Consider the following 23,834-nt stretch of genomic DNA (forward strand, 5'->3'; position numbering starts at 1 on the left):
CCCCATTTTCTGTCTGTGCCTGGCTGTAAATGCTGGCATGTGTTTGCGTGTTTATTTCTCGCCATTGCTCCAGAATCATTGACTTCAACTTAATTACAGCGACAGGCGTTGGAGTGATGGGGGCCGGTGGAATGGAGTACTCTGTTTCCAGGTGATATTTCTCCACTAGCAAGGCTGCCAACAGCAGCTGTGACAGCCTCTTGTGCTTACCGTATGGTAAAGGTACAGTTAAGTCCTCCCGACTATGAAATACTGTGTGGAAAAACACTCGCAGGTCACCCCTGTCACAAATAACATTTCATGCACAACTGTTTCGGCGGATAATAGGTGCCACAAATAAAAATGGGACGCTGTAAATACAATGCATTCTGAATGAAATGCCATAATTTAAACAACGCCCCCCTCCTCTCTCCGCCCTCCTCCACCCTGCTCTCAATAGCTGCAGAGGGAGTCCTTGACAGTGTGCTAGCAATGATGAATCACCTATCCAGTTAATTTTCTCACTCCTCATGTGTTGTGCTGCTAAAACAGGGGCCCAGGAATTGACTTGACAAACTATGAATGTAAAAAATATCACTTGGAGGGATCTGGGCTTATCTCCAATTTACATGTTATTAGATTTGTGTTGCAAGCGGCACTTGGACCTAGTAAAGCTGAGGCTAAAAAGATGGGGCACATGATAACCAGAGATAAAACATGTCTAAAACCCACTTGAAAGCCTTTGAAATATTTGATGGAAAGTCACAGGGAGCGGAGGGAAGCAGAGGAAACTGGCCTGATTTAAAATGTGACAGACACACATTGCAATCTGTGGTAAATCTAGAAGAAACCTTGGGAAATTTAGCTGCAATCTCTGGATAAATAGCTGTAATTGACCTTGGGAGTTGAAAATGTGCCATATGTTTCTGGTTCCTGTGTTTGAAACTGGGTCCCTCAGGACATTTCAGCTGAGTCGTCACACAAATTCAGTGTGAGCGTGAGGAGAGGAAGATACAGAAAGACCCACAAAGAGAAAAAGGATGAGAAGGATGCCAGGAAAAAGAGATAGATGGATGGATGGATGAATGGATGGATGGATGGATGGATAGGTGAGGCAGAGTCTGAGGAAGAGGAGGCTGAAATAGAATGGGTGTTCTGAGAATGAAAGACTGACAGAGTGGAAGAGAGATAGGGGAGAGAGGGGGAAAGAGAGAGGGCGAGCAGAGAGACATTTGGCTGGACAGTCAGTGTGATATATTGACAGGTGAAGCCTTTGTCCTTGCAAACCTGTGTTCCTCCCAGCAGGAGAACTGAATGCTAAACCTGGAGGTTGTCAGCACAGGCAACACAAAACAAGGTACTGCTTTTCACTGCACAATTACATTTGATTTGACCTGCCAGTGCTGTGGAGAATCCAGCTTCCTTCAAATGGAGTAGTTATGACCTCCTGGACAGCCATTAGCAGCTAACACAGCATTATTCCACCTGCACTTAAAGCGCTGGATTTGGAAAAATCTTGTCAAGGGAAATATCTGTCTTGTCTGGTACAAATGCATTGATGCAGAGCTGGGCCAAAAAAGTAGTTGCATGCAATTTGAGCACTTTAAAAAACACATGAGCCCAGCTTATCTTGCAAATCTGCAATCATGCACTCTAAAGGGTCTTTTAGACTAAATATATTCAGCTGTATGATATTTTTTATTTGTATTGATACAACAGGAGCTCTTATAGTATGTCATAGGCTTATTTTAATCAACGCAGATACTATTGTATGTATCTACATTTTAAATTGTAACCTCGGCACAGTTAAAAGCAGATTTCCATGTGTTTAAATGTATTTATTCCCAGCATTTGTACAGAAAACATTGGAGACACTATAATCCAACTAGTGGAGGGTTAGACGGACTTACAGGCACACTTCTCTTAAGAACCTGCCAGGCATGCTGTGAGAATGTATGTGTGAGGAATCCATACAACCCAAATTCCTTTACAATGACTATGACTATCCTTTGCATATGTTCTGCATATGTGTGTGTGACGTCCTGTATACACTGTGAAGAAAGAGAAAACACGCACGCAGTTGTATGCAAACAAAAAAAAAAAACACACACACTCATTACACACATGCGCGGCACACACACTAATGTGCCCTCATCACATTTAAGCTAATTTCCTTTTCATCACGGAGAGAGGAAAATGAGTGTTTGCCCCATCCCTGCTGGGGGACAAAGTCAAGAGCCCCGGTCGGTTTGGGCTAGATTAACAGGTAACATTTGGCTCCCACTCTCTTATCACAGCATGAAAATCAAACCGCGTGTTTTCCTCTATCGCTCTCTCTTTCTCCCCTCCCTAATGTTCCCTTCACTTAGAGATGAAATCGCTTGCTGCACAAACCCATTTGGAGAGAGGAGAGAAGGTGAGCGGGATAATCAGGCTGGCCACTGGGCCGTGGTTCCTAAATGCTCTCCAAAACATTACTGTGCACAGGCATAAAATTAGCGCCGGGACCTTAAAATGTTGACATTTAGCATGACTTTTTGGAGAGTGACACCCTCATATTTTCTTGTAGGATATCATTAAATTTCAACTGCCCTATGGCTGTGCCTTTCCATTAATAACCAATTCAGTGTGTCACTTCTCCCTCTCTCTCACCCTCTCTCTTGCCACCTTTTTAAAGTAATGAGTCCATTGCTTTGCCTTAATAAATTGAATCGTATTCTCAAGGCCACAAGAAGATAGAGCCACAGATGGACAGGCTGCGTGGAGGAAATAACCATAAATCCTTTACTGTCAGAGAGGCGGTCGGAGGTGACAAAAGAAGACAATCGCGATGCTCAACTGGGATCACACCAAGATTACAAAAGACATTTTAAACAATTTACTGTTAAAGGTTGATTCTCTCTTTTCAAACAGATTTTGTTTTTGGGGGGATAAAGATTATATTTTTGTTGCTTTCATTGATAAGAAAACACGCTAAATAATTAAATTTAAGAATGTAATTATGCATTGAGATTACTGGCAGATTATTGCACATACTAGTCTCCATCGTGCTTTATGGAAAACACTATCAGAGCAGAGGAAATTATGAACTACAAATTTTGCTTTTGAAGCATAGATTACAATATTAGTGCAAACAATTAAAATCGATTTCATCATTTGTTTAACTGTTAGCTGAAAAAAAGGGAGAGAAAAAACACAGATAGAGAGAGAGAGAGAGAGAGAGAGAAATGGTAACAGAGAAAGCAAGAGGCAAGGGAGCAGAATCTGTGTTGACTTCCATTCAGGAGGAAGATATCTTGTCTTTTTATGCGGCCCATGTCATATTTATTGCATAAAGGTCAGAGTGTTCATTTGTTCAAAGTCAGCGTTTTCCCTCTCTCCTCTCCTCCATGTAATAAATGCAGGGGCTATGTCATTATCGGACCTCTGAGGATTACAGGCTTGGCTGACTGTGATGACTGCATAAAAGCATACAGGACTTTTGTTTCTGCCAGCGCACACCTTCAAATGAGCTCTTAAAGCGAAACAGCAGTGGAGACAAAATGGCATTTTGTAGAGAGACGATCACAGTTAGATTGGTCGAAACGGAACGGGGCAAGATGCTTAAAGGTGAGAGATCATAGCGCTAAATCCACAACCTTAGTTTTTAGTCAAACTAGGAGCATAAGGTGGAGGAGCCAAAATAAACTCGGAAAAGAAAAATAACAGCTAGGCCGGCTTGAATAGATTTCTGTAATTCACCTATTGACTATGGACCCAAACTGTCAAGAAGATAATACTCTGGAGAAGGGCATTATAGTGAGACACTTTGAAAGTGTTTGGATTGTCTTTGCATATTGACCTCTGTTGACCAGGTCCATTTATTGACAGAAGAATCTGGGAGATTAAATTGGCCTCAACTATTGATTGGGTATTTTGCCTGAATCATTCCCATTACATAAGGGAATCATTTGTACTGTATACCCCGCTAATCTCTCTGACCCACCAATCATCAAGCCATTTATTTCTCACTCTTTGTTTAGTTCTCCTTTGTTTAGCATTTATTAATTCATTAGAGCAACTTCTCATGCAGCTTAACTTAGACAGTGACTGGGGAGTCCTGTTTCTACCCGATAGCAATGTGCATTCCAGTAAAATATGCCACCGAATATGCACCCAACATCACAATACACATGCCAATTACATATTGATAATTAAGAATTCAAACAAACAAACAGAGAGGAAATCCCCCGTAATCACCAGGTTTTAATAGAACAAGTATTAGCTTGGTGTGGTTGGTCAGATAGCCTGCTGCTAGATCAGAGCTTTGCGGGGGGGGGGGGGGGGGGGAAAGAGAGACAGGGAGACACATTGGTGTCATTGCCTGGCATTGCAATCCTACAGGGAGAGGCTACGCCGTTCTGTTGCTGTAGAACAAGCGTCGACACAGGCTGGCGCTAATCCAGACTGGATATACTGAGCTGCTTTTAAATGAAGATGAAGGAACAAAAGAGGAAATGGGGAATGTAAACTTTAAAAGGCCTAGCTTAGGAGCACTTGCTCTGTGGTTGTCTGGTGTAAAAGCTCAAAAATGGATGCAAATCCATTAGTAGGCCCGGTTTCACAGTTATAAAAATACTTAAGGGGTTTTAATGGGAGCGACGTGTTAAACGTGTGGAAATCTGTTTTGATAACATTATTCATAACACTGGCTTTGCGCTGTGTGAATTAATAACACTTCATTTACAGACGGAAGAAAGCTGGCATGGTATTTCCAGTTAAAGAGATTAATTTTTAAACACCTAATTGACAGGCGGGGGTTAGACAGGATAAGCAACAGACTATAAGGCTGCAGCTGCAAAGTCAAGGTGACTGGAATACTCAGAGAAAGGCTTTCAAAAAGCAGAATAGAGAGCAGAGAGGGAGGGAGTGAAGAGAATTAGTCCTCAAGCACTTTTCCCTCCGCCCCCTATTCTTTCTCTCTTTATTAGGAATGATTTACTCTCGCAGTGAAAGGATATAAAAGCTCAAGTATAGCGGCGTAATTATCGCGGAGTGAAAATTTAAAGGTTTGACTCACAATGTCCTCAAGTCAGCGAGCAGACTGCCAGACGATAAGAGTGACTGTGTTCAACACTCGGCATCCAATTGGTTGTGTTTTATGGGCTTTGCCAAGGAAGAGCACAAAAACAGCAATCGGCTCTGCAAGTCTGTAAACATGATAGACTGTGGCAAACTACTAGGGCTGGTGTTTACCTTGGCAGAGCCTGGCCCTGGCATGTCGGTAGCATCACTTAATTACTGTTTACATGTAAATATTAAATTATACAAACAGGCCCACAGAATATCTCAAAAAGTACAGAAATACATATTCAGGGTCAACCTTATCTGTCTGCAACAGTTGCCACTGCTAAGATATGTATTGTTTTGAATCACAAATTTCCCGCATTGTACATAATCTTCATAATTGTTAAATGCTGTTGTCCAAGGGCATTCGGGTAAATTTGTTCACTTAATCTGCATAATAGCAGATGCTCAGATATGTAAAACGCACCGTGTGTTCTCAGAGAGGAAGAAGAGAGAAAAAAATTAATAAAAATATCAGCAATAAGGACCGGGATCATAACGTCCTCCAGTCAAGACAGAGAGATGATTGCTTTGATTACAGACCTGTTTTCCTGACAATCCCGAGCAGCATATATAGGAGAGCACTGGTGCCTACTGTGCATCTCTGGTATGGCTGAGTAAAGCACTTGTTCATTTGCAGTGAAGGGTAACATGAAACAGGCCTCAGCCTTCTGATGGACAGGGAGATTTCACCTTCGCCAGTGAATGATAATGCATTATTAAATTTGCCTCTCTGCTCACTAGATACACTTAGCTGACCACAGCATATTTATCTCCCCATCCGAGGCTCACGTCTTGGCAGGAGAAAGCGTTCTGTCACTTTTGAGGCATTTCAAAGATTAAAAAGAACCTCTCTCTTTTCAACGTCCCTAAAAGCATCCCCCTTTTCAGTGAAATGTGATTAGCAGGAGATGGTGTCACGCAATGGAACATTCATGAGGGGGAGAACAAATATCCAAATGAACTCCCATGTCCTCGAGGAATAGCCCCTCTCTGCACCATCAGCAATCTCTCTCACATGGGCAAGGGAAATTTGATTGATCCTCTATTGAATTATTTTTTTGCACTCTTTCATTTCAACAGGACGCACTGACAAGTTGTTTGATCATAAAGCATTATTGTCTGCCAAGTCACATTTCAGGGTTGTGATGGCTAATGATCTTGCCTCCTGACTTAGGGAAAGTCAGGTAGTCAGCATGTGTTTGAAGCTTGCAACGCCAAGGACATCGGGAGGACTGAACAAAACACTATGCATTAAAGTCAGAAAGATGAAGAGAAGAAGCTTACACTGAACATATCAAACTTTTAATGATACTGTATGGAGATACCATCAATGTCAGTGAAATATTTACGCCAAAAAAAGAGCTCACAACTGATGCTGAAACTTTTGCCTGACCCAAAGTCCCCTAACTTCCTTTTTATCACTGCAAGTGAGTATCTAAAGGAGGAGAAGAATAAAGACTTCAAAGACTAGAAATCCCTTTTTTTTGCCTTTTTCATCTTTTTCAAAATATATCCTCCTCTTTACATGAGCTCATCAGTGTCCACAGGTCCCTGCCCATAGCAGCTGTAGCTAATAGACTGTGACACTGGTACCTGCTCCACTTCATCATTCAGACTGTAAACTGGGACTGCAGACAGTGCACAGTGCACCAACCACTGGACATCAAGGCAGCATCCTGACAAATAAAAGGCGTGGCAAATCAGCTTTGTCCATTGTGGTCACACCGGTGCCAGATGCATCAACGATTGCTCGGTTGATAGCAGGTATGAAATGATGCACCTCTATGTGACATAACACACCGCGAGCATCCATTTGTGCTTGGGAGGACATTACGAGTGCATCTCCTGTTGTGTCAACAAGGATATATAACATTTACCAGGGAAGTGCCAATATCACATTACCAGTGAATCACCCGCTTTTAAAATATGGTTTACAGAATCAGTTTACATACTGTAGTTGCCTCAGACGCTCCCTGTCAGGCATTTTAGCGCTGCGTAAAAGAGATGTGGCATGTTTAGCTGCAGTGGGAGGGCTGAGGTAAAGTGGTGAAATTTGTTGTTGGCAAAATGCTTAAACTGCCACATGGTATTTACAGAAAACTCTTATACTTCGACGTACATACATATGGCTTGTGTTTCAAACACCTTCTCCCAAAGGAAATAAAATGATGTCAAGTGTTTGATGTCCAAAGTGAGTTTACAGCCAAAGGCTTCCATACCTTTAAAATTCCCCCTTGTTTGTCAGCTACCTGCTGTTTCACGAGACAGAGGCTTGTCGGAAGCTTTTGCCACAGACTTTCTGTTTGAAGCAATTCAATTAGTCACACGTGAGATAACACTTAGCTTTCTACTAGCCTTTTTTCCTCACACATCATCTAATCTCCCCCCCCCCATTTTTTTTTTCTCGGGCATATTTTGGAATAAAAATAATCAAGTTCAAACAACAGTGCCCCCCCCGTAATAAAAAACAAACAAACTACCATCTGGTTACTCTACACTGGGTGACACAACTTTGGAAATGGTCTTTTTTAGACAACAACAAACAGCCTTTGTCCTTCATCAGCAGAGATGACATGAAAAAAGATGAGACATGTTCATAGGATATGAGTGATGTGACATTACAGTGCCTGTCTCTGAGGTGTCTGGCTATGTAAATAGCTTCCATATGAGCCGGGGCACTGGATCCTTCCTATGCGCCCACTGTGCTCTCTTCTAAGAGTGCATTGCAAGAGATTAATTTAATGCTCTGCCAGGATCATAAAGATCAAACAAGTGGAGAGATATCATTAAACCATTGCAATGTTATCTCATTTATCTAAACAAACTGATGCGATGAACAAGCCTAATTAAAAAGCTCACTATAAACAAAGCTTTGGCTGGTGAAGCCTCACCCCCTCTTTAACACTGGAACACATTTGTTTTATTAATCTAATGCATCATGTATCATATCATTACAGTTCAATATATATTTATCATTAATTTTATTCCTTTCACTTAAAGCTTTTATTGGAATTACTTTGGTTATTAGTTGGTTCTAATGTATTGGTTACCTCCGAATCTGGCTGCTACAATCTCTCTTATCTCGCTGCATAAACCTGTGCATGTTATTCAAATTGCCTCATTTATTATTATAGCTTCCTCATGTAAATTGTGCTGACTGCTCGCCCTTGCACAGTCCTCATTAGACTAATGAAAACCTTCAAACGAAAAAACTAAACAACCTGCCAAATAAAGGTCTGGGGTTATTATGAAAATTACAACTGTGGGAGCCGGGAGAAGCTCTCTTCATTAATTCATGCTCAGCAAATTGGTAACTAATTTAGTTGCACTCCTCTGCATTAATGGGTTATTTTATAAAAATGTTTTCCACAGCCCGAGACCTCTGGTGCACACACTGGAGAGCTCAGAATCCTAATCAAGTCCAGTGACATATTAGGAATTGACAATCTCAAAGATAATGCAGCGCGTGTTTGCGGGTAGATGTGTTTGGGTCAACTAGCTAGAATTGGTGTGGATTGCTGGGTCATTTGCTTTCTCCTCTAATATTGCTTAGAAATTACAGTCCATTTGTGTTGATTGTCTGAGTATGGAGGAGGCACTTCAGTTAAGAAGTAAGATTTCTGTTACTGAGGAAACATTCAGTTAATTTAGTGTGTGGATATTTAGTTAAATCTTCTTCCTTCCCTGTTTGCATTGCTCTGTTTTGCCTGACTCTCTTTTTTTGTCACACACACACACACACACACACACACACACACACACACACACACACACACCCACGCACACACACACACACACACACACACACACACACACACACACACACAAACACACACACACACAAAGACAGTTAGACAGTTTGTGACCCATAAATTCAGCTCATGATCCTGCTAATTATTACTATTCACTGCTTCACACCCTGTGAGTGAAGGTCTAACACTGATCTTCACGTCAGCCTAGCCGACAGGGAACATACAGCCCAATGATTTCCATAGTGGTTTTAATATCATTATCAGCCTCACCCCACCCTGTCTCACCCAGTACAGCACAGCACAGCCCGCCCCCGCTCAGCTCAAAACCAACAGAGAATACTAAAATCTATTATTTGCTTCATTTTGTATTTAATCCACCGCGCTTAGTAGATTTCTATCACTTGTCTTTGTCTTTTCTTTTTTTTTTTTTTACATGCATGGCAAATGTGTAATGAAATAATACCAGCAATTAATAATAAAAACATTTACTCTGTGTGATTGGGGTTCAGCATTTTGAATGTTCTTCCCTCCGAGTTTAGAGTTAATGGAGGTGGTAGGAAATAGCACGCCAGCAAGTCTACTGCTCTATACAAAGGACTCATCATTTCCCATATTTACGTACAAATATCTGTATTATTTGGAATATAAATATGTGTACAATTCTAATTTAAAATAAATCAATAATGCAAAAGTCGTCTAAAAATGGGATTATACAAACCTACTTTTACCATTCAGTGGTGACACTGTTAAAGGTTTTTAAAAATTTTGGGAACACAGAGCAACTTATTAATGAACTAATTAACTATTTCTTTTACTATTCTATACTATAGTACTATTCTTATCTCTCAACATTTTACTGTGACGGTGCAAAACGTTAAAAAAACAATGCACTTTATCTATATTTTGTATTGTATGTGATTTGTACTATAAGAGGTTGACATTAAAGGTCATCGTGTCATTTGTAATATAAGGGCAGAGATGTGTTGTAATTGTAAGCCATCTACAGCAGGTAAACACATTTACACTGTGTTTCTTTGGAGTTCTAAAAACAAAGATGGCTCCAACAAGCAAAATGTGTGCGTCATTTCCTCCAAACATTTATAGACATCCATACATATATACACTTGTTCTGGTTACCTCTTCTTAAGTACATAATTGATTTGTAGCTCGGCTAGTTCAGGTGTATTGTTAAAGTGACACAATCTACAACTGGGATAAACTGGACGCAAGAAGAAAAAAAGAGGGTGACTGCAAATCCTGCCGATCCACACACTGTATTATCAATATTCACAGTCTTAAAAGATCTTCAAGTTCTCAAAATGTCAAGGTTTTTTTGGGTGAGAAAAATACTCTAGGCATGCAGAATAGGTTTTAATGGTGGTTCTACACTTTCTTCAAGATGTTTTTTCAGTGATGAAATTGAAGTATCTTCCATTCCAACAGGTACAACTAAGTAAGTTGAGTACACTTGAACGCACCCTGACCAACAATAACACACACCACATTAACCAAATGTTTTTGGTCAGCTCAGTGGGTTCTCCTGCCTTCACTGAGTTTGTGATATTAACTTGGTTCAGAATTGTTTGCAGATTTACAAACCTGCTCTTCACTCCTTAAGTTATTGAGCCTTCGTCTTTGTTATCAAACTTAATATTCAGATTTACAACTCGTATTATAGGCTACTCAATGACAGCCGGTCCAGTAGATCACAAATTTAGTATTCAGTCACCTGTTTCTCATAACATCTGTCATTATCATACATTATGAACAGCGAATAGAAGGAGCTAAAAGCTAAAGTCCTTAACTTAAAATGTATATTGTCAGTAGAAAAAAGAAACAATGCAATCACAGTTCACTTTTGCAAAGGGCATAGTGAAAATAATTTTTCTTTTAAATCAACCTGACTCACCTTTGTCAGTGTGCATCCTCTTTAATTCATGGCTCATGTCGTGGGCCAGGTCTCCCTCTTTAGGCCCAGGTGGGATGTTGGGGGACAGGCCTAGCAAGGCGTGGTTCATGGACAGGCCATTGTTGTGTATCGCTGGAGACAAAGCAAGACTGGCATTAGGAACATTACTAAAAAGATGTATTACTAGTGCGTCTAAGGAAATTAGACAAAACAACAACAATCGGCACAGCGCATTTGCTTTTTTTCTTCACCATTTATCTGTGTGATAAACGTACGTATCCTGTCTGAGGAGCTTTCTGTACGGGCTGGTGAGCTGGACACGCTGCTGCTGCGGTGAGATGACGGGTGACTGCCTGGCCTCCTGTGGTCTTCTAAGGAAGGAGCAGGTGAGGGACTGTCCGGCACCCGTTCCTGAAACCCCAGCAGCACCAGAAACACAAACCCAAAAATAAATATCTAAGGTAGACTGAAACGTTAGACCACAGGAAGGAGAAAGTCATGTTTAACGATCTAGTATTATAGCATGGCGTTCTGTTTTAAAATTTACCTTTATAACAGAGGTGACCATTCTGGAAGGCAGACTCTGGCCCTGTGCTGCGGCGGCCATGTTTGCAATGGTGCTGAGGTGGTTCATCTGGCTCATCGCCATGGTGACAGAGGCTGGGGGCAGGCTGACTGGGATCAGGGGGTGTGGCATCATCATGAAGGGGAGTTCCAGGCCTGAGACACATGAAGAGGTCGTTGGTTACTCAATGATGCATATTATGAGTGAGATATCCACAGGGGAAAGTTCTGAGGCTCAAAAAACTCAAAACCTGCTGCTGTTAATTTAGCAATCAGTAATTCCCACCACTGAGATACCCTTTAAATTTGGTGTCCAATAACACTAAAGCTTTACACTGCCATCTATTAGGAAAAGAATGGAACAATTCAAATTAATTGCTTCCCGGTTATCTTTCCATGTTAACATAATACACATAAATGTTTTACAATATATGTTAATAATAGATACTACAGCAATAATAATAAAGAAAACGGTGATGATAACTATATACACAGTCATTCAAAGACCAAAGTTTACACAGCCATAAAGATGCATCAATTATTCTTTGATGAATAAAAAGGGCACATTATGGAAATTTTCTCAATATTTACATGTAAAAAATATCTTTGTAAAAACAAAGGCAATCTTGAAAGTCATTACCCAAATGACTAGTTAAAAGTGCTAATGACAAACAAGTACCATCAGACCACAGTATGGCAACAACTGTGGGCTAATTATAGCAGCCTATATTCCAGACCAGAGAGAGAGAAAGAAAGACAGAGAGAGAGAACGAAAGACAGAGAGAGAGAGAGAGAGAGAGAGAGAGAGAGAGCAGAGAAGAAGAGAGAGAGACCAAAAAGAGTAAAGACACGTTCAGCTCGCACAATAATGGGATTTTCATTTCTTTCTTTTTTCATAGGCACACAAATTATTCCATTACAACATAAGAGATGTCTTACAAATGTTTTAAATTATTCAATTGCTGTCTGGCTTCAGAAGCCTAATTGGGAAAATTAAAAGACATTAGTAGTCCAAAAATGTAAAGAATGTCTTATAAAGATACCATAGGGGGTTCATAGTTAGTCAAACTCTGTCCCGGCACTGTGCTTCTGAATGGCTTAATGGAAACAAGGCAACTTTCAAAGGACATGAGCGCAGACAGAAGGTCAAAGCTAGGTGTCTGTCCTTCCCCCCCCACCCAACCACGGTTCCCCCTTCTTCCCCCTCTGCTCTATGGGTACTTTGAACTGGCAGGATCAAAAGTGACTGGGAACAGTTTGGTCTCATTCCTCCGCCACTCAGATGCTTTTCCTCAAATGCTTTAAAGAAAACCTCATAGACACTATTGGATCTGATTGAGCCTCTCTGTTGATTTTTCACTCCTTTTTTCTCTTTTTCTTGGCAGCTCGGTTCAAGGTAAGAAAAGCTGCGTGAAAGAAAGAGGGGAAAAAAGATACTGCGCTACAGAGAGATGATCCACAAAACAACTCCACTCTTCTTTTCTCACAAAACATCAGAAGCCAAAGGGCAAGGAGTTTTGCATGGCGATGCCTCTAAAGAGAAGGACACTGGTTGAGAATGAAAGGACATGAGAGGTACTCCTCTCTGTCATTCCCCTCCATCTAAAAGAAGCAATGATTTCCATAAGAAAGATGGCATGCAGTTTCTCTGTGGCGAGTATTCCCAAACAATATAAAGCAGTGGAGATTAAAGAAAGGCGGAAGCCAAGCAGCACCTTGTATCAGCGCCTCTGCTGTAGCTCAGACTGAATCAATTACCACTCAGTAGGCTAAGCTCAATTAAAAAACACCACAGAGGGCCTGATTGCGGGGGTACTTACTGTAGGACAACATGGGGAGGTTTAGGCTACCTATAAGCCTTTCAAGGCCACTCAAGGGCCAGAGAGAAGAGACTTATTCTGCCTTTGAGGTGGATACGTTACACCCATTCAATCAAACACAGCTACTTGAATAAAGACACGTGAACTTGAACATGAAGCCACATTTTAACCAAATCAATAAACTACGAAAAGGTTGAGAATCATCTCAAATGAAAAAACTACTGCTGATCATATTCTTCTACTTGTATATTTATTATATCTTGTACTTGATGGTATAGTCATTTATGTGATGTGTATCCACCTGACAGACAGCCTGGTTGGGAAACACTGGAGCTCTGTTTGCTCTAAGTGGTATTAGTCTCGCTTTCAGGGCCTGTTCAGCCCCTTTCATGTCACCCCATCCTGAAGCGGTGTTTCTCCCATAAAGGCCCATTCAAGCCACTGTAGGGGAATGTGCCACAGATCAACGAGGGTCCACCAAATCCCTTTAGTAGTCGCTGAAAGGAGCCAGGTGAGGAGGATATTGGTTTATGTAAAGAATGTGGCATGTTTGCAAGTGTTTATTTTTAATTCATTTATATGCAATTCCTTTTCATTGACAGCTTTATTTCTGCTAAATAAAAGTAACTGTAGTACACACGTCTAAACAATTTTTAACTTGGCAATAATACTTTTTTTTTGTATTTCTCTACCAAAATAACAAATCAACAAACATTAGTCAGACTCATTAATCACCTAGATATTGTGTAGATATTCCAGTGGGCAAATCGTTAGAAGAAGTTCAGACCTGATGAGGGGTGAATTCTCTCTCCCCCCCTCCTGAAGGGCATAAACAATGCATTTGGAGTAATTTACCTGAAGTAAGCCTGAGGGACCTGCAAAGGTGAACTCCTATTTACCATCATTAAAACTACAAATCACTTAATACCAATATAAACAGCTCAGCTATTATGTTGTGCAGTGCTCAGGAGTTCACGCATGGATAAGCAAAGATCTGAATCGCGGAGGATGAATTGAATGAATTAAAACAGCCCTTGGTAAAAGCGTGATTAAAAAGCTGTTACATCAGAACCAAACTGCACGGCTGACGATTACATCTGACACTTAAAAGCATCACACCAAAAAAAAAAGATTGAATGTTGAATGCTTTAAAATGATTAAAAAGAGAGCAGTAATTTATTTGGATGACAGAAATGATAACCCGCAGTGATTTGTGCAGCAGTTTATCTTCATCTAAACAGGACTTCAGCCTTTCTGGACGTCTAACCCTACGGAGGAAAATAAGAAAAAAGGAACTAAGCCATTGTCATTTAAAACAGTATGGAGGTAGCAGCCAGCCCCTTACCCTTAACTCTGTTGTGGACAGATTTCCCCTGACAAAAATTAAACTAGCTCCTACTTGGCACTTTATTATCTCTTCAACTGAATGATTTATTGTTTGTGGAGCGAAAGAACCAAAGAGAGGGGGAAGATTACATTTCCAGCCAAAGCTCAGGCTTGATCTCGTTTTTTACTCTCTCTGTCCAGGAAAAAAGCTCCCGACAAACAATAATGTCAGCTGTAATTGATCGGAGGTCGCCGGCTGGGCCTGCAGTAAAAGCGCACTATTTAAGCGACAATCGGCCCTGCGCTCTTCAGACGCTGGCTAATGAAGCTGTCTGTCTGGGCTATTTACCTTCTCTTAAATGGAAGGGGAGAGATGTACTGTAAGAGACAGGGCTGGAGAGGATCTGCCTCTCGCTGCCGTGAAATAGGACCTGCACATGCCTCAGGAATGTATAATTGGTTAGCGCAGCCAAAGCTGGAGATCCGGTGCTAATTAAATGACTTGTTTAAAGCCTATCTGTCTTTGTTTGGGAGGCTCTGGGCTTCAGAACAATGCATTGTAAATGCTGTTGTCAAACAAACATTCCTGGTTATCCTTTGATTTGAATTGAACAAGACAAAGGGCTGATTTGCTCAGTGCTAAGCCTTTGGTTTTCGTCGTGTTGAGATATTTTTTCCTCTTCTGATCTGTCAAACTGAACAGGACCATTGCACACAAGTTAAATGAACTGACTGACGGCACAATGCACAGTCCACCGCTGCAAAACAATCTCAGCTTTCCTCCTAATTGCGCTTGTAAAATGCCCCCATGTCGTGTATGTATTTCTCCAACAAAGGTGAAATGGCGGTCCACACACATGGAGTCTTTGTTGTGGTCATATCTAGGATTTGCACACCAGTCCCAAAAGGAAATGAATGGCTCGTGAAAAAGTGTCTGTCATGCGGCAAGACATTTAGAGGTCTCTCCATAGCACTAATCAGCTATTCATCTTTAGTATAACTATTAATCTCCCAAATCAGAAGCCCTGCCATGTGAGATGGAGGGAGCCCTATAGCCATTAGATCAAACATAAGACACAGCCTCCATAAATATGTTGTCTGGCATGGTGGTGCAGCTTTACACAACACAAGCTAATGCTTACATATGCACAGAAACACAACTGCTCACACACACCCACACACACACACACATACACACACATGCAAGAAAAAAACAGACTCACACACACAGATGGCAGGTTCAGTCAAGGCTGGTGAGTCCTGTTTCTCATTAAAATAGGGGGAGAGAGGAAGGTATTGAGCTTTGATGTAGCCACCCACAGCCCTTCAGTGTCATTGAATGAAACTTTGAAGCCTTTTGTGTTTACGCAGTTAATGTTGATAATAAAGCAAACATCTTGCCTTTGTTAAATACCTGCTGTACACTCACGTATGCACACACACACACACACACACACACACACACACACACACACACACACACACACACACAGACAAACAGATGCAAAAGAATACTTCTCATGGTAACGAGAAGAGGTAAACATGAAAACGTACGGGTACACACTCAGACAGTTATGCCGTATAGATAACTGTCTGCTGTATGTCCACCCATGGAGGCAGCCAAACACATAAAAACACATGCAAACAATAGCCTTTATGTTCCAAGAGCCATGACGATTGGACATATTTCAAGCTAATTCACATCAACATCAACAAAATGTGTTTTGCATGCCACGATAAAGACATACACTTTCCAATGATTCAGGTGGGTGAAGATTTCCTGCCAAGATACCTAATGTAATGTAATGTAAGAGAAACCATGATAAGAAAACATTTCTGGTTTGATGAGGTAACATAATTGCTTTCCTGCCCAAACCACTGGAGTGTAACATGTGGTAGAAATTATCAAGGAGACAGACAGAGGTGCTTGTCCTTTAAGTGTATAAAATCTAAAGCAGGCAACTTTTATAGGATAATTCCAATCCTCGGCTCTAATGGCATGCATTCCTTATGAAAATTGAAAGATCAATCATCTCTGTGACAGATCTGTTGTGAAAAAAGTTCTCCCTAGTCTTTGAAGGGAAAAATCGTAAACACGTCTCACCATCTCCCCACCCGTACTAGCCCGTTTTAGTTGTCTGTTTTTCTCTTTTCTGAAAATGTTAACGACCAGGGCAATAATCAAGCCATATGCTTGCATGTGGCAAATCTCATTACAGTAAATGACCTTTACCAACCAGTGCCAACATCCCTGTGCTTGAAAACGCAGAGCATATAGAGAGGGGGAGACAATGGTGGGTTTAGTTAACGCAATCATGCACATGGCTGGGGGTGGCTCGGACAGCCAGGCCTTCAGGAAGCATTAGCAAACCATGTTTGCTTCTCTAATTTGGGTCGGAACCAAGCTCACTTTACATTTGTCACACATCACTCTTGATAAATACGCAACATGGGCACAAGAGCACCAACATCTGATCACTGACAATAAGCCGTGGCACAGAAAGTGCTGTGAGCAGAAGAGGAGAGCAGAAGGAGAGGAGAGATATTACTAGCAGCTGTTACAACTGCGGGTGCAATATATTCAAGCCCAATCAATAAAGCTCCTACAGACAGTGACACCCAAGCAGACAGAGGAATCATTTTCATCTGATACTTAGCAAAGGCTCCCCTTTTAAAAAGATTGCTTTCAGTCAATGACAACCAGTTGTCATTTGACTAAGGCTCCTGAAATGAAATATATTGACGAGCGTTATCAATCACGGCCCACTCTGCCATCATATCACTTTGGTGTAAGAGGAGGGAGGGAGGGAGGGGGATCGGTTTGCATGTGGTCATCAGATCATCTGTTTTAATTATAAAATTAGCATCACTACCTCCTGTGCTTTCACTTCCTCCAGTACAATCACCTCCTGAGAGAAACATCAGTAATGCAGTGTATAGTTTACAGTTGTGCTAATGAGTTCAAGGTGAACTGACTGTAACCTGATTTTTATATGACTGCAGTCCAAACTAATGTTGTTAGTTTGGAACACAATTTATCGAGAAATACCTTTGTCTGTTTGTTCACACTGCGAAGGACATGCTGAGATTGTCAAATTCCTTAACACTGTTTGAACTTGCTCTACTCTCTCCCTCTTTATCTTGGTCCCAGAGGAGAGGCTGTGTGATGGTGAAGATTTCTGGCCTGATAGCTCTATTTGGATGAGGGTTCCCATATCATAATTTAGAAGAAACACCTTTCGGTTCAGGCAACCAACAGAGTGCTTTCGGGGGACAGAACCAACTATTTCTATCACACAATTGCTCTTTGATTCTCCTCCTGATTGCAGCAGAGTCAGGCAATGGAACACTTTGACGTGGTATTCACAGTGAAAGAGACAACAACAAAATGGGTTGTCACCACTGTATTGCCATTGCTGTTATAGTGCACGCAGTAATATTATTACTCTATGCTAATGTTTCCTCTTAGACATAATCATACTTTAATGAGAGCAAATGATATCAAGGCCCTAATGCTGCACCATCTTAGCTGTGTATGTGAAAACTGCTCCACATTCTACGCAATCACACACGTGCATATTTCACATTACTCCAACCTGCGAAAGCTCATCATCACTGAAAGGTTGAATGTCATTTATTACACGTATCACATTTACACCAAGTGACATTGTCTTTTCAAATTTAGTTGATCTCTTCACTTTCAAAGGTCAGCCCCTTCCCTGGCTAAATTCAACCTGACAGAGAATAGTGAGGAGGGGACAGCCCAACACATGCATCACCCCCGCATCAAAGCGCTCCAAATTAATCTATCCAATTAATGAAGAATGAGGCCTAATGTTGATGAGGGATGACAACTCGACTGGTCAGTTGTTTTTTTATAGCTCTGCTCCTGCTATGATGAACTAACCACAAGAGACAATCAGACAAATATTTCCATGACGCAAGGTTTGTCTCTCCTTGTGTCTGTTACGTTCCATAACGCTGCAACTCTGCTGCCACTCAAAGATGATAGAACTTGATATAGATCATTACTGAAATAATGTTTAATAAATCCCCCCTGCTATTGTAATCTATTTCTGCAGTTGTCTGCATTTGTGTATTTTGTAGCAACATCAGTGTGCCTCACAATTTCCCAATCATGCATATTCAAGTATAATGCTGATGCTTAACAGGCGACGCAACTGGAATTAGAACGAGGACATTAGACTTCATTAAAAAGAGAAATGATTATCAGGTTTATCTTTTGAAATGTCTATTAAAATGTGTGTGTCGTTCTTCACTTATCTGTCACCTGGCTCCCATGAGCCTGGCAGACTAATAGAGAGATGGTGAGGGCCAAAGCCCAAGAGAGAGACAGAGTCCCATCAAGCTCTTTACTCAGGCTGGAAGGCTGTCTGTCTGCTCTGCCACTCTCTGTCTAGCTCAGTGTGCCTGATTCCGTTAATACCACTACTCCCCTTTTCCCCAACACCTGCAGCTTAAGAAGACCCTATGTTGTGTCCAGTGCAGTCTTGATATCAGGATAAAGAAAATCAAAACAAACCACACTTGTAATTGCATAAATCTGACAAGACAATAATCTATTGCAGTGGAAGAGGTGTTATGATATGTTAGTGAAATGAATTCCATTCAGCCTATGGCTACAATCTAGTGTCTCTCAAGAGCTTCAGGTGACAAAGGCTCCCACAAGAGAACTAGAGAGGAAGATGGATGAAGTTGCCCCTAGACACTCATATCAGGTCAGTATGTGCTTTATCCCCTAATGGTTAAGGTTAGGATTGAGTAGGGGGTGATACTAGATCTGAGCCCGAGGGCCATTGTTCTGTATAGAGGAGCAAGAAGTAGCCACCATCCTCCATCATGGCCCACATTCAATGGTGCTGGGCCACCAGCACTAGTGCAGCTAGCAGGTTTGATCGCGCAGCTAGCTAGTTGGATGTGTCCTTCCACCCAGAGAGCTTTATTATTAGAAAGGACATAAACAGACTAATTAAATCGCAGCAGTGGAGCTGGGCTGACAGCTGGCGCAGAGAGTGTGACCAAACTGATCCCTATCAAAGTGCAGGAGCAGTGTCTCTATATGTGCCCTGCTTTTGTGTGCATGACTGTCTGTGCATCACTTTTTCCACTGTTAATTTCATTCATACACATCTTAATGTCTTATTTATCTGTCCAGTGCAGAACACATTGACTCACTGATATTATCCAAATGGTAGAAATGATATCCAGCAGAGCAGTAAACACTCCAGTAATTAGTGCACGGTCTCCAGGCCGACTCCACTCAGCTCTGCAGCATGGCCAAGCACGGACCCCATATAGAGAGGAGCCTAGTTATGCATTGATCTTAGAAAATTAAGGCTAACTGGCCCAGATTGCAGCGTCTTGATGTACCTTCTGGATGAGCAATGTACTATACTTGTATTGTTTGTAGAGAAAACAGAATGATTTGGACTCACTGTGCTTTAAAATGAATACATCTTGAATAATTAATGATGCCCCCTTAAAGCGTTATTATCTGTGTGACCGCAAACGTTAAACCACTGATGATGAGAAAATATGGTTTTAACAAGTCAATAATGGTGAGTGCAACAAGAACAGCCTAATCAATGAGGCTGCAACGTTTGCAAACAAGAACTTGAATTATTGAATATTGAAATATTGAATTATACAGCCAATAATTGATCTCTTCCATTTTTTCTTCTCTCCTTCATGTGATGTCATTGTTTATTGATTGCTTCCTGCCGGTGAGAGATGATGGGAATTTTCAGAGTTGGGTTTTTGCTATGACCCCCCCCCCCCCCCCCCCCCCCCCCCCCCCCCCCCCCCCCCCCCACCCATCACCCCCCTTCTCCATTTGAAATTTGCAAGCTGTAGCACCAGCTTAACCAAAAAGGATTAAGTCCCATACCCAACTGAGAACACAGATAATGCTCAGTAATTGGTAAAAAATGAAGATGAATGGGACAGCTAGATAAGGACCAATTAGCTGCTGGGAGTGTACAGCTGTGGTCTCCTCACAGAGCGCTCTCAGGGGCCAAGGCCCCCTCTTTCTCTCGCACGTGAGCATGCATGTGTGCGCGCACACACACACACACGCACAAACTCTCTCACACACACACACACACACACACACACACACACACACACACACACACACACACACACACACACATACACACACACAAACATATAAATGTGTGAGGGTGGGTTTTGCAGAAATTAGCCTGATGACCCAGGGAAGACAGAATGATGCTTCCTCATCATTTCTCTCAAAACCTCTTCTCTCAACTCTCAGTCAGGCAACACTCCAGGTACCTGTCACCAGACGTCCAGCTTCAGCCCAGCATGTGGCTGTCTGCGCTCAAAAACTAGTGGATAGCCACAGAAGTGAGACAAAGGGATTTCATGGTTTGAAGTAGAAGTGTACAACGTGACGGCCTATACAGTTTAGTTGTGGTGTTACAGGTTTATGATTCATTCAAAATTAAAAAATTAAAAGTTAGCAGTAGCTGTTGTGTCTTCTCCTTTCACGGCTGTCTGTCAGCAAGTTATTTGGATGGCATGTCGTGGCATCATCTGGCTGATGACAGTGGAATTCCCATATCTAATTACAAACAGGATTTCGGCTCCATTAGACTTGTGTGGTGAGGAGTCAGATGAGTGGCAGGGCAGCACCCAGTGGCCAAAGAGGGCCAAAGACGGAGAAGTGGGTGAGACAGAGTAAAAAAAGAGAAAAAGACAAGGCTGAACGTTGCCTTATCTTTTCTTCCCACTTCTTTTTTTGCAGGTCAGAGAAACACTTTGTTTTCCTTCCGCGGCTTACAAAAGCAATTCCTTCTCTTGAAATTGGCAGGTGTTTGTTAGTGGGCAGCTGACAATATTTTCTCTCCCAGTAATGAAGGTTGTGGCTGGGGTCAATGCACTGGGAGGGAAGGGCGGGCTGTTTATCCCCCTGAAGGCCCAGCGCCACACGTGTTTTGCTTGGTCTGTGATCTGTAATTGTGGCATTTCCTGAGAGGCGCAGGAACAATCCACATTGTGCTTTGAGAGGGCTCCCTCTGCCAACTAAAAAGTGTGAGGGTAGAAATCAAAGAAAGACCCCCCCCCCCACACACACACACACACCTCAAATTATATCTCTCTTTACATGTTTATCTCCATCTCTCACTCATTATCTTTATAACTGTCTCTTCCTCATTTACTCCTACAAACGTTTCAATTTCTTTCATCCCTTCTCTCACTCTGGATGTTTGGTTATTTTGTCGGAGAGTTGAACTGGCTGTTTTTTCCTCATAATTAATAACATTGATGCAAACAGGAAGGCCTAATTGTGATGAATATTTAATGCGAGGGAGAAACATTAGCCTGTTCAATTTACATCAACACAAAGACAACGACGGGCAATCCAACTCTACAAACAGAACAGAGTGTCCTTCACTGGCTGTGTTGTGCTTTGCTTTAAGCTCTTCACAAAGATCTGCTTCAGACAAATATAGAGATGAGGCACCTGTATTTTAGCCAGAGGAGGATTTGTTCCCCCAATGGGTTTATGCAGAAGCTCTTTCTGATTAATTGGATCTATGTTGGATCTAAGCAAACACATCTGTTTGTGTGAGTCTTAGTTAAAGCGGCATGATTATAAAAGTCTAGTCCATTTCCTCAAAGCAGTTGTGGTCTGAAAAAAACAGCATGAAGTTATACCCTAGTCAGCACTGTGACCAACAGTCTGTCCAGTACCAACAAAGCTACAGCCAAATACAGTTCATTTTCTGCCCACTCCATGCTATATCAGTCAAGTGATTTATTTGTTTGGATTTCATGTGGATATATAATGCTTGATAGCTGGACATATTAGGCATTCATACTCAAGAAAAGTTTGTGAAAGCAAGCAAGTGTGAGACACTTTGGGAATAATTCTGTAATTATGCTTTCTTGTAAATTAGATCTTACTTGTGAAATTAAAAAATGCTTTAATCCATAATAAACATGTGAGTGGAGGCCTGGGGCTGGATGAAGAAGACAGCATGCTGCTGGCTGTGTTTCATGGCCCTGCAGTGCCGAGCAGGCCATATTTCTCAGGCGTATTATCAGGATGACTCCTGCTGGCCACCCTGTCACAGGAGAGTGCTTGATATAAACAAGAGATTGCTGCGACACCCAGTAATCAATATTAGGATGGTTTCAGTACCAAACATCATTTGTCTCTGTGACCATTCCTTTGACCAAACGAAGCATTAATTCAAATCATAAATCTGAGCTGATTTAAATCCGAGGAGAGTGAGGGAGAGAGAGAGGCCCCTGTCTGACTGCCTGCCCCTAATGATTTATTTTCTACATTTCTGCGAGCGAGAGATTTGTCCATACTCACTGACAGGTCACCTTCAAACGCCAGTGGCAGACTGTTCATCACCATGCAGACGAGCATCTCATCGCTGCGAGTAAATATTAAAGGAAAAGAATCCAATTGATTGTGGATGGGGCCGAGAGGCGTCACTGCCATATATTTCACTCAAAGAGCTAATGCTGTGGCCCATGCACCCACACCTAGGGCTGCTCCCCCTTGCCAGAATTATGATTCTACCGGGAGCCTGTGTGGCTGGCTGTGGGCTCAAGGTTACAATTTAAATTGTAAAAAGATAAAACAGTTTCTTATTAGCTCCATTGCCGTAGCCTTGCTGTTGGTACTCACATTTATCTTTATTTCCGTGACCTCGTAGGCTCGTATTCTTTTTTTTTTTTTTTTTTTACATACTCCATTCTCTTGGAGTGATGACCTCACACTTTATGCATTTTGCATTGTTAAATCTGCTTAGAAACACATCCTGTTTCCATCTCGCATACCATAGGATTCATGGTGTCAAGAATTACTGATGAAATGTATTCAGGAGTCGAGCAATTTATTACAGTAAGTGAATCACAACCTTCATTTAGCAACCAAAGCTACAGGGATTACATTTGGTTTATAATTTGGAATGGGCTCGTGAATCCACACTAACATACATTATCATTCCGTTTAATACACTAAGTGGTTCTGTGAGATATTAGAAAAATCCTTATGCATTTTCCAGCTAATAATTAATTGAAATGGCTCATGGTGAAAAAAACAATGTTCTCACAGCAATTCAATTAGACCTTGTTAAAAGCTGATCGCTTTGGGAAACTGTGTTCACAGTTTCACTTTTACTTATTAACAATGTTTACTTTTTATATTTCGACACAAAAGTGAAAACATGATTTAACTCACCAGCGTGGATATTTACAGTTCATACAAACTGAACGAAAACAACATTCATCCATTTTATTAACAGCTGTATAGTCTTTTGTTTGCATGGGATTATTCATAACCTCTGGCAATGAGGTTTTTGTTCTTGGTCC

The 23,834-nt window shown here is 41.4% G+C and overlaps 1 protein-coding gene across 10 annotated transcripts in view; it reads right to left on the minus strand.

Moving 5' to 3' along the window:
* dachd (dachshund d) overlaps positions 1-23,834 on the minus strand; it is a 118,379-nt gene that overhangs the window by 12,462 nt on the left and 82,083 nt on the right. For 3 of the 10 annotated variants that reach the window (XM_034885130.1, XM_034885134.1, XM_034885131.1), the window contains exons 6-8: positions 11,297-11,469; positions 11,001-11,172; positions 10,750-10,881 (exon numbers count right to left, since the gene is read on the minus strand). In XM_034885130.1, the coding sequence (XP_034741021.1) occupies positions 10,750-10,881; positions 11,001-11,172; positions 11,297-11,469 (477 nt within the window). The remainder of the gene's footprint in view (positions 1-10,749; positions 10,882-11,000; positions 11,173-11,296; positions 11,470-23,834) is intronic. The other 7 variants (XM_034885137.1, XM_034885139.1, XM_034885135.1 and 4 more) reach the window with 5 other exon arrangements.

Source organism: Etheostoma cragini, chromosome 11 (assembly GCF_013103735.1).
Source record: "Etheostoma cragini isolate CJK2018 chromosome 11, CSU_Ecrag_1.0, whole genome shotgun sequence".
Lineage (NCBI taxonomy): Eukaryota > Metazoa > Chordata > Actinopteri > Perciformes > Percidae > Etheostoma > Etheostoma cragini.